This window comes from Mus musculus, chromosome 15 (genome assembly GCF_000001635.26).
Source record: "Mus musculus strain C57BL/6J chromosome 15, GRCm38.p6 C57BL/6J".
NCBI classification, from domain to species: Eukaryota; Metazoa; Chordata; class Mammalia; order Rodentia; family Muridae; genus Mus; species Mus musculus.
In genome coordinates, this window is record NC_000081.6 from 85,426,531 (window position 1) to 85,438,667 (window position 12,137).

Genomic DNA, 12,137 nt, shown 5'->3' on the forward strand with positions numbered 1-12,137 from the left:
TTATATTGTTTTAGCCATCCTCTCTGCCCCTCGTCCTCCCTAATTTTTTTTTAATGTTTGAGACAGAGCTTTGTTATAGAGTGCACACTAGCTTTGTGTGTCCACGTCTGCCTATCTTTGGAATGCCAGGATTACAGACATTACACTATCATACCTGCCATTATTTTTTCTGGAGATGAGAAATATTTTCACGGAGTTGGAAAAAATTGAGTGCATAAAGTTATAATTAAACAGACATGAGTTTTGCCAGCCACTAAGCTGTGTGACTTTGTACTAGTTAAGCGATCCAAGTCTCCTGCTCCTTCTCTGCTGGATGGGGATGCTGCCTTGCATACCTGTCTGAGAATCAGATACTGACACAGAGTTCATCATCGTGCCACCATCTTGTAGCAGAACTAGTAGCTTCTGAACTGCATCTGTCTGCTGTGTGGACCTAACCTCAGTAACAGGCAGGCACTTCAAGGTTGTCCCATTTGATGGTGGCAGCCACATGATTCCCCTAGAAGTCTCTGCAAGCTTTTCTATAAGAGAAGACATACATTTGGTTTTCCCCAGGTTTCTCATTAACCTTATCCCTTGCCATGTCCAGAGGACCCTCAGTGTAGAATAATCCCCAAACAAGTGTCCTGTCCACACATATGTGAGATGCTTGTTCCCATCTAGTGTGGCAGGTTCCTAGATGATCCAGAGGGTCAGTCTTCCAGTGGATATTAACACCACAGATAAGTTGAGCACCAGGTCCAAGACTTAGTTATTAAAGGCCAGAGCTCAGCAGATATTGCAAAGAAAATTGAGATTCTGACCATGGGTTAAAAATTAAAGACCAAACACATTCAGGACCGAATGCTGTTTGTCCAGGCACTGAAGTGTAGCGTTGTAAGGTGAGGCATTATGGGTGGGAATTGCACCTTAAGCAGGCAAGATGGAGTGCGTATTTTTACAGGCTCGCTGTGTAGGTTGTTTTTCATCTCAGTGGAGCTGTGCCTGTCAGCACAGTTGTGCCAGAACAACTCAGAGCTGCATGCTTTCTCAGCCACTGCCATGGTTTCCCATCCCTTTTTGTGTTAAGCTTTCTCAAGTCGTATCTTGTGGCTGGGAAGCTGCATCTAGGTGGAGTGGAGGTTTAAGTAGTGTGTACTCAAGTGCGTTAAAGAAGTGCTTTTCTATTCATATTTTCTTCTGCTTCAAATCAAAGGGCTTTCATGTAAAGCTCTTTAAATATGTCACTGGCCATCTTTGATGGTTTACTTTATTAAACTGCCTTTAAGAAATGACAGTCCTAGAAAGCCAACACTAATGAATCAACAGGTTTAAACTTTTCTACAAAGAATACAACAGAATGCCATAAGTAAAAGTATAACTCGGAGTGATTGTATTGATGCCTTTCACTCATGGTACCTTCTAGAAGCTGGGTACTGTCCTAGTCTGTCTTCTCACATTTGACTCAGGCGGCCGGCCTCTGGTTGGGATGGAGCTTTGGTTTGGTTCGTTTCCCCGACTTTCGTGTGAGAGGCGGCCATCATCCCTTGAAGCTGTGCAGATGACAGTGCCAGTCTCCCCTCCCTGTCCTTGTGACCCCCAGTGGCTTTCCTGCCATGGCTCCTTGGTTGAGAGAAGGTCCACGAAGAAAAAGGCTAAGGCAGAGCCCCTCCTGTGGACTCCAGTGCTCAAATCCAAATCCCTGGCCATGCTTTGACATCTAGTTTGAAGTGTCTGCTTGGTTTGTAACTGGGGAAAGTGTCAGCAGACACCTTTTGTAGGGACGCACTGCGTGAGCGTTCATTCTTCAAATGCTGCCCGAGTTCCCGCCTCTGCACAGTCTCCTCATTTAAGACCAGTTGGGTAGTGGGTGTTATGTGTTTGTTGGATTATTTTTAGTCTTGTGTCTAGAAGTAAAGTCTTTAAATAGTCTAAAAATAGTCTTTAAAACTAGCTGACTTCATTCATCATTTAAGTAAAGCATACCAGATGGTGGAAGATTTTGTGAGAAAATTGTCTAAATTCCTGTGCAGTTGTCATTTAAAAAAAAAAAAGGTAAGGGGCAGTTTACCACTGGGCATCACAGATATAAAGATGCTTGTCTTTATTACTGTCTTTGGTATATAGTGAGCTTCTTGGAACTTAATAGCTGAACTTAGAAAATATTTCGCATTAATCATGGGGTCAACTTTCTTAAAACTGCAGCCCTTTAATACAGTTCCTCATATTGTGGTGATCCCAACCATAAATTATTTTTGTTACTACTTGATAACTGTAATTTTGCTACTGTTAAGAAATTTAATGTAAATATTTGATATGCAGGGTATCTGATATGCACCCCCTATGGAAAAGTTGTTTGACACTCTCCCAAGGGGTCTTGGCCCACAGGTTGAGAACTGCTATTCTAGCTGCCCAAGAACACAGCTATATTTTTGAAGAACTACTGCGGTTTGCATAACAACTGACTTACTCAGTTGTGTACTGCAGTGTGCTGAGGCATGCTGCGGTGTGCTATAGCACTGCAGTGTGCCATGGTGTGCTGCAGTGTTCTGTGGTGTGTTGCAGTGTGCTGAGGCGTGCTGCAGTGTGCTATAGCACTGCAGTGTGCTGTGGCGTGCTGCAGTGGGTTGTTTTTCACACTTTGTCCGCACATGCTTTTCTTCCCTGGCAGTTTCCTGGGTGAGGAGGGTTATTGAGGGATGAGGTCTCAGAGCCCTGTCCCTTGCAGTGTGCCATACAGTTCTTGAGGAGCTTTCTGTGCCACTCTTCCCCCACGACATGTTGGGTATGTACTCGTCCATCTTCCCTGTCTTCATAGTTAGTACTCTGTTGATTCCGCCTTGCTCAGTTTCAACACCCTCTATGGATGACCCTGGAATATGTCAATTGGTCAGAGCTTTTATTGTTAGAGCCTTTATTTCCAAAAACATTTAGTTCAGAAAACCTAAGCTGGTGGGAAAATGATCAGTCTTTCTAATAACACACGGCCAAGTAATTCACTGTTCAGTAAAGTTTTTATTAAAATGTAATTATGGGTATAGCAGTATGTCATTAGGAATCATTTTATTGCTGTGTTCCTTTAGCAGAAATAAAGTATTACGTTTCCCTCTAGGTCCATGATTTAGCTAGTCTAAAGTTCTTGGTTGTTTTGGCAGTGTGAGGTATGGGTTTCCTCTCATGGAGTGGGCTTTGAACACAAGCAAAAAGTCAGTTACTGCCATGACACTTGTGCTGCTGGTGCGCCAGTCTATCTTGCAGGTGGGTCAGGGCGATACTGAGTGTGTAGAGTGCTTTCCAGGACTGAATTCTAGTTGGTCGGGATACAGCTCCTCAGTGAGGCACCAGCTTGACTTCTCCATGTTTCATGACATAAGTAAATGCTGTTTTCAGCAGTTGGGCCTTGCCATCAGGTTGTACAGAGCAACTGATAGCCTTGGTCACAACTGATAGCCTGTGACATTTGGCAGGGTGGGGATCCCATGAAGCCCCTTTGGCCAATGACTCAGTGAGATGTAACTCATTCCTGCCAGTGGAAGTTTTACTTGGTGGCATAGGATGTTTACTTGAGGCATTGTCTTCACGGTTATTTGGTGACACCATTTGTTATGTCTTCAGTGGTGGATGCCACAGTCACACATGCGGCAGATCTCATGAGGTCAGTCGATTGGTGGATGTGCAGAGGCTCCCTCTGAGGGAGGGTGGGAAGGGAGAGAGGGCAGGAAGAGGAGGTACTGTCTTTTTCAAGGGGGTATAGCTCATGCATGAGGGGAGAATATTTGACTTTTCTCAACAATGGAAATATGTTGTGTTTGGGTAGCTATTGATGACGGGACCTGCTGTGTCTCTCCAGGTTACTGAACGTGGGCTTAGGGGTGAGGTTTCCCAGCACCTTTCTTTCATGTTTGTATATATTTTAGGACTCTTCTACAGTGGTGGGCTTCAGGTGGTTTTTTCAGATGGCCTTCAGCATTAGTTGTCTCTCCCTGTAATCCCCCCCTTACCTATCTCTCCTATCATAATGACTATTCTTAGCATCTAGCACAGTATAGCATTTCTTCCTAGTCTCAGGGCATGAGCCACCAGTGCCCGTTAGCTACCTAGAATCTTGATGTTTACCCTCCCCACCCCAGAAGCAATTCCTGAGAGCCAGCTGAGCTCTTCTTCCTGTCCCTTTACGTCTGGATCCAAGCCCACAGCCCTCTGTGTCTGCTTCTGCAGCAGCTCCTCACAGGTACTCTGGGTGCTTGCTTCCTTCTCCCCACGCAGTTCTCTACGGTTAAATCTAAATAGAAAGCTGAGCATAGTGGCTCACAGATCAAACCCAACACTGGGGAAGTGGAGACAAGAAGAGCATGCGTTCAGGGCCAAGTGGGGCTCATAAGGACATCCTGCTTTGGTGAGCAAAAAATTACCTTAAATTGGGTTATTCCAATCTTGAGTGGTTTACTAGTTTCTATGGCTTTATATTGTCATAGACTCTCTGTCGTGTGTGTGTGTGTGTGTGTGTGTGTGTGTGTGTGTGTGTGTCCCAAATTCAGGCTTAACTGCTAGGACATGGATGGAAGTCTCAGTACTCTTGAACAAAACTTACCACATGATGTGGAGTCACAGTAATGCCCGAGAAACACTTCTGCATCGTAGACATTGCTCGGCCCTAAGCCCAGAGCTTCTGAGTGGGGTGGCTCTGGGTGCTGGCATATCTGAGTGTTGGCATATCGGAATAAGCTGGGTTGCTGATGATGCTGCTGGCCACAGAACACTTGTATTAGTCAGGGTTCTCTAGAGCCACAGAACTTATGGATAGTCTCTATATAGTAAAGGAATTTATTGATGACTTACAGTCTGCAGTCCAATTCCCAACAATGGTTCTGTAGTAGCTGTGAATGGAAGTCCAAGGATCTAACAGTTGCTCAGTCCCGCACAGCAAGCAAGCGAAAGAGCGAGAGTGAGACTCCCTTCTTCCAATGTCCTTATATGGTCTCCAGCAGAAGGCATAGCCCAAATTAAAGGTGTGTGCCACCATACCTTTAATCCCAGATGACCTTGAACTCGGAGATCTCCCTGTCTTAATCTTCTGGAATCCATAGCCACTATGTCTCAAGATCTCCATACCGAGATCCAGGTCAGAAACTTCTATCTCCCAGCCTCCAGATTAGGGTCACTGGTGAGCCTTCCAATTCTGGATTGTAGTTCATTCCAAATATAGTCAAGTTGACAACCAGGAATAGCCACTATAACACTCTTTAAGACCATCTTTCGAGTTTAGTTTCTTTGTTCTCCGAGTTCTTTGACTTTCTACTTCCATGCTGGCACACGTGGTTGTCAGGTCAGGTTCACTCGCCCTTTCTTTGTTCCGTACTCTCTGCTTCTGGCTGCTCTGTCTAAAGGCTTTTTATTGGTGTCTTGGTAGCTGACCCATCTTCATGGCTGGATCACAGTCATAGATGAGGTCACAGCACAGTTGTTTCCATTCTATAAGAAGGTCCTCTGACAACCATCTAAAATGCCTTACCGATCACTCTACTAGATCATCCTGTTTCTTTCTTTCATAGGCATTAATTACCGTACACTGTAATTATACTCACACCCTCCCTTTCTCATCTCTATATGCTTTAGGTTGGAAATTGTTGTGAGGGTAAAGGAGAGTAGGTGCATACATGGGTGAGACCAGTCACAAAGATGTTTTGTCTTCTTCACACGAGTTTTTAAAGCGAGTAGCTATCATCATCTGAAGGACACAAGACTGTATGAAAATAGTTCTTGTCATAATTTTTGAAAGCACCAAACAGCAAGTAGATAGGAGTTCTGTGGTTTCGGCTTTAGTTGGATTTTGACAGCCTCTGGCAGTCAGTAGCAATGACCTAGAGAAGTTGGGAGATACTGTATCAGTGCAGAGCAAGAGCCCCTCCCTCGGGACAGCCGGCACTTTCTGTGATGGTCTTGTGGGGTGGGGTGGCACCTTTGATCACCCAAGGCCATGGAGTGTCCTCCTTTGGGAAGAAGTTCAGTGCGTCGGGGTACTCTGCCTTCACTTTGATGGCTCTTCTCCCAGCACCAAGCTGCTCCTTTTGTTTCTCCTCATCGATCAGTAGTGAGGAGTGGACATTTTGCCCCCCAGGATACTCTAAAGTGGGTCAGAACAACATGTATATCTCATTAACTCCAAGATCACATTGGCCTTAAGGCAAATAATATATTCCATTCTGATATACTCCTGTGAGAGGCCTAAATTCATTATCATCAAATATCCACAGGAGACATTCCATATTTGAATATTAATTCTAACTCATTATCAAATTTCCAGGGAGTCACGAAAATCCAGAGATTACATTTCAAGTTCAAATACATTAAAGTTAAAGCATTTGTCCATGTGTATGAGACTGGCTGAGGGTTACAGTAGTACTGGGCCTGAATTCCTTCCTGTAGAGCAGACCTCAGATCCAACTCTGAAGCAGCTGATACTCCTGTCTGTAATCTCTATACACTATTGTACCAGTGGACGTACCTTACATGGCAGGCTCTGGTACTGTAGGGGGCAGGGTTAGCTGTAGGGATATCACTTACCTCCGCAGCCGACAAGCGCCTTCTGGAACTATAAAACCTAGTCACCAGGAAGATTTCGTCCCTGATGTCTCTGCATCCTGCAATGAAGGTGCATTGTGTCTTAGGGGCTTACCATGTAGTTCTGGTAAGCATCTAAGATCAATGGCAATGGCCTGAATTGTTTTAGGGGCCTCTCGGGTCCAATTCATACGGGACACCTCATAGGTGGTATCCCAAACCTGGTATTGGGATTTTTATTTAACAACCCATGTCTCCTGACAAAATTGTTGTCCACCTGTGTACAGTATCTGTGTTCAAACTCCTAGTTTTAAAAATTATGTTCTTAAATTAGTTTGCAAAGATAGTGGGTTTCCTTAGGGATTTTTTTCATGCATACTTTGTTCTGGCTTGCCCACCCTCTCAGCCCACCTTCCCTTCCCTCCATCTCAACAATATGACTTTGAAACTGAAAACCAGACCTGAACAATGGCAGCACCAGTCGACAAGGCAGCTTGGTTAAAATTACGTACATACAAGCAACACTAGATGCAGCAGGTTTTATGTATATGTTTATTGTGAGTGTGGTGTGTGTAAAACAATAATTAAAGAATAAGAGGCCATGAACTTTAGACTGAGTAGGACAGGGGTAGGGTGGGACATAGGTTGAGGAAGAAGGGGGAAGGATGTAACAAGTTACAAAATCAAAACAAAGCCAGACAACTCCTGTTAGCATTATCAGTCTTATGCTTTATGTATTTCCCTTCTGCTGCTGCTTCTGTCTCCGTGGTGAGCTTTGAAGAACTTCTTATTTATTTATTTATTTATTTATTTATTTATTTATTTATTTATTTATTATATGTAAGTACACTGCAGCTGTCTTCAGACACTCCAGAAGAGGACATCAGATCTTGTTACAGATGGTTGTGAGCCACCATGTGGTTGCTGGGATTTGAACTCTGGACCTTCGGAAGAGCAGTCGGGTGCTCTTACCCACTGAGCCATCTCACCAGCCCTTGAAGAACTTCTTACACCATTGTAGCTCTTCACGATTTCCCTGGGCATCTCTGATCTTTAGAGATATCATCAGATTAACTCTTCCTACATCATTACTTGGGAGCACGCAGTGTTTATACATTTTTCCCGTTGTTATGATCCACTTAAACATGGTTACTGAAGAGTTCATGACAGACACATGTCTGACACAGCCTCCTTCAGTTTAGTGAGTTTCCAGGAATGAGAGAAACCATGCATAGGGCTGAGCTTGGGTGGTATGTTTCTCTGCAGACTGGAATGAATTTGAATGTGTCAGCGAGATCATTACCTTGTCTGCGTCATAATCTATGTTATCGTCTCAGTTTTTAAGGAAGCCGCCCAGTCCAGATGCAGGATGCATTGTGGAGACTGTTCAGTCTCTCGGTCATGCTACAGGACCGGTGGGGGGAGGATGTAAGTGACTTGTAACTCCCCTGTACTGCTCTGTTCCTCAATATAGAAAGAACACAACACTGCCTTCATACAGTCAGTGGCTAGCTTTAACTTGCCCTATTCTGTTGTAGCAGCTGTGTACAAAACATAGTTTCTTCCTTAAAGCACAGTTGTATATATTGTGTGTGAATTAGTGTGATGCTATTTATAAACAGGTTGCAACAAGTTAAAGATGTATGTATACTCTGAACTCTAGAACAACCACATGAGCAAAAGAGAGAGGGATTGTTATAGAGCCCTAGTGCCTGGAAGGAACTTAGTTTGAACAATACAGCAAAAACTGTCTGCAGAAATCAAACAAATAAAAATATCTATCAAAGAATGAAAATTTCTACAATGCAATGAAAATTTCTACAATAAAGGATGAAATTCTTAGGAATAAGACATATAAATACATTCATATCTATATATAAAATTCGTAGAAATACAAAAATGTATTTCTTATATATAAATTATATATATGTGTGTATATGTATATGTGTGTGTGTGTGTCTGTGTGTGTGTGTGTCTGTGTGACCTGAAAAATCATAAAAAGTTACCAAGAGAAGTTGAGACTTAGAGAAAAACTCAACTTTGTAAGGATGTCATTTTTCTCCAAGATGTTATATGGCAGTTTCTTAGACTATACCGGTCTAAATATCATAGGATTTTTTTAAAGTGAAAACTGAATTTATTGGGAGAGACTTATATAAGATCCATTATCTAATATAAGAGCCATTATTGGTTGAACTTTGCTGTGTTGAAGTGCTGTATGTGATCTTATTTGGAAAATGTCATTACAGATGTAATTAGCCAAGCTATGCTGAAGTTAAACTGGTTTAGGATGGGGCCCTAACTCAATGTGACTGGTGTCCTTATACAAAGGAGCACTTTCCACAAGTATAGGCCAAACATCACGTGAAGGTCAAAGCAGAGATCTGCAAACCAAAAAGGACCCTCCAGTGGCCCAGAGAAGCCTAGAGCAGATTCTCTTCTACGGTGTTTAGTAGAAAGGCAACGGCAACCAAAACGTGCTGCTGACCCCTTTCCCTCCGACTCCTTGTGACCGAAACAGGGAGAAAGTGGACAGCCATGTGTAAGCCACTGGCTCTGTGCTGCTTTGTTATAGTCACACGGTCAGACTGAAAACTCATTGGGGATTGAACCAGGAGCCTGACCTTTGCTAGGAAAGTGCTGTGCCACACTGAGTTACAGCCCCAGCCCTGGGTCTTTTTTGGCATGAGATTGTGCTCTGTGAGTCTGCCCGAAGATCTGTGTTATGAATGCTCTTACTAAGCACTGAGGTCTGACGGGAAAACTTCTGCCGCACCTTAGTATCGTGTGCTCTCTCTCAGTAGCAAATCCGTCAGAATAACTGAGGCAGTTTCTTGCCAGCCATGTCTGTTCGTCAAGGAGCTTGCTCTCTTGTAGGGTGTGTATGCTCTGCGGCGTTCCTCCAGCATCACTTGCTCCAGTGGGACAGAAAGAAACAGATGACCAGTTAGCTCTCCTCTGTCTAGTTTCCAGGGCCCAGGCGTTTGTTTAGGCCAGGCTTACTGTCTAGTAGAGCAGCATTACCAGGTAACAAAGTGTTGACTGAGCTTGGCTCCCCTAGAGAACAACCTGTGAGTCATTTATTATGGGTTTACAATCAGTTCCTAACATGTTAGGTAAAGAAACAAACAACTTCCTTCTTTTATGGAGTGCTAACAGAAGAAAACTCGTTAATTTCTTAATTGTTCTCCCTAGTCCCAGATAGTCACTCTACACATGTTACTGCAGCAATAAACCTGCGCGCTGTAATAACTAATTTTGTTGTCAGGCCTCTTGGGGAGGTGTTACGTTTATGTCTTCTGTCCCAATGAGCTTCCCCTGTGTTCGTTCCTAAGTCTATAATTATGTATTTGTCGTCTGTGTCTAGAATAGTCCCCGTACATTGAAAATAGTCCATGGGTGTCTATAAAAAGTTTTCTGTAGCCTTGTGTAATGCAGCCCTGTGAGTGAGATGTTTACCTAAGAACCGTGAAGTTTAATAAATCTTTAGTTGACCTCTATAGCTTGCTTAAATTTCAGTATTTATCATGTGATTTCACTTCTATCAAAGAAATCGTGCCTACTTGATAGACCTTATAATTTTACTTTTTTTCCTTTAATGTTTTTTTTTTATACTAAAGAAATCTTGAATAGTTTTTTTTATCTTCTCTTACTGTCGAAAGGTTGGCAGCTTCGCCCCATGCAGAAGGAAAGTCTGTATTTGCCCTAATGAAAGTACCCTTGCTTCCTTGGGCTTTCAGAAGTGCCCACTCCTTGTTGCTACAGTCAGCTAGCATCAGCATCATGGTCCTCAGCCAGTCTAGTCCATGGTTCCTGTTTTCTTTAAAATAGACGTTTACATCCCCATTTTATTGATGAGAAAATTGAGTCTTCAGGGTTTCATAATGTGCCTAAAGTTGGGATCCTGGCCAGACTTCAGCTCCAGCTTGTGATCACCCCTGGTCCCCTGCTGACACCAGACAGCCCCTGCTTCTCACTGAGGGAGCGTCTTAGACTGTTTGAGTTTTGTCGGTTCTTTCTATATTAGAATGCTAGTTCCTTGCAACTATATTACAAATCTGTACTATCCTACAGATATTTTCCTCAGTTTTCACTTGTCTTGTCTTTTTTTTATTTTTATTTATTTATTTTTTTGAGACAGGGTTTCTCTGTGTAGCTGTGGCTGTCCTGGAACTCACTCTGTAGACCAGGCTGGCCTAGAACTTAGAAATCCACCTGCCTCTGCCTCTGGGATTAAAGGCGTGCACCACCACTGCCCGGCTCTTTTCTTTTCTTTTTTAATGTTAAACGTTAAAACCTTTCCTCTTTTGTTGGTGGAGCCGAGTCCTAGTTAGAAAAGTTTTTCCTTAGAAGATGACCTGGTCTCTCTTTTGGCAGCATTTCTTTGTTCTTAAAACTCAGATAAGGTGTTTATCCTTAAAAGACAACATTTAGAGTGCAATCTACTTCTGTTCTTTTTTAATATGGCTGCCAAAATGGCCTAACTGTCGTTAGGAAGGGTGAAAAGAATACAGTTATCTCTGTGCTCATATGTCTGATGTTTTTCCTTTTGTGTAGTGTGTGCACAAGTGTGGGTCAGCATGTGGAGGCCAGAGGGCAGCTTCCAGTTTACTCCTTGGTGTGGCCGCCCACCTTGTTTTTGAGACGGGGTCTCGTTGACATAAAGCTCACTCATTAGGCGAGGCTGACCTTTGTATCCCCACTGCTCTTGTGCTGGGATTTCAAGTGTGTACCTCTGTGTCTGTTTTGTGGTGTGTGCATTCCTGTGTGTGCACTCCAGTGCTGTGCAAGGAGGTTTGTTGGTTTGTTTGTTTTTAAACAAATGAGTTCTAGGGATGAAACTCAGGTCTTTGTGGTTGCAAAGCATGCATTTTACTGACTGAGCCATCTGTCCAACCCCTGCATATCTGCCTTTATGTATTTCTGGGTTGTTAACAGGTGAAACCATATTATAATAATATGGAAATTAGGGAGGAGAAACGAGTCTCTATTCGATGATGCTGACCTGGTTGTCTGTCTTCTTTCCGTTAGGTGAATGAGCTGGATGGCATTCCTCTGATCCTGGACAGCAGCAACATCGATGACAACAACCCCTGTATCCTTGCACATGACCCACAACCAAGTGCTATAGCCTGGCTTGTCCCAGTCTCAGAGTTGGTTCAGTATATAAGATGGCTAGCTCATAATATAATGAGCTGATTTTCAAGGTAACAAGGACATCTGAAGACATCATGTGGCCAAGATGTGTGGCAGAGACAGCTCATCTTCCAAAGTATGTGTTTGCTCCTTAGAATAAGCACATGACATTAGACGTGTTTTTGAGGTAGAGATCTTAAACTCCTGTGAGTTAGCACTCCTCTTACAAAGGTTTGACCACACAGAAGCAAGAGGAGCATTCTGTACCCTAGCAGTAAGAAATGTTCTGTGCCCATTAGTTTTCCTTATTAAGGACCCTGTCTTTAAGTGGGATCTCTGCCCCTTCTTGAGTTATTTGTCCTCCCTGGATAGTGTTCTGCATGAGGCCTAGATTATTTCTTTAATGTCACAATGCCAAATAAAATAGTTTAGTACAATAATTAGTCAGGGACCAGGTGCAC

At 43.2% G+C, this 12,137-nt stretch overlaps 1 protein-coding gene across 1 annotated transcript in view; it reads left to right on the forward strand.

Annotated features, from left to right (window-relative positions):
- Atxn10 (ataxin 10) overlaps positions 1-12,137 on the forward strand; it is a 127,583-nt gene that overhangs the window by 90,276 nt on the left and 25,170 nt on the right. Inside the window, exon 10 of the mRNA NM_016843.4 lies at positions 11,572-11,635. Within this exon, the coding sequence (NP_058539.2) occupies positions 11,572-11,635 (64 nt within the window). The remainder of the gene's footprint in view (positions 1-11,571; positions 11,636-12,137) is intronic.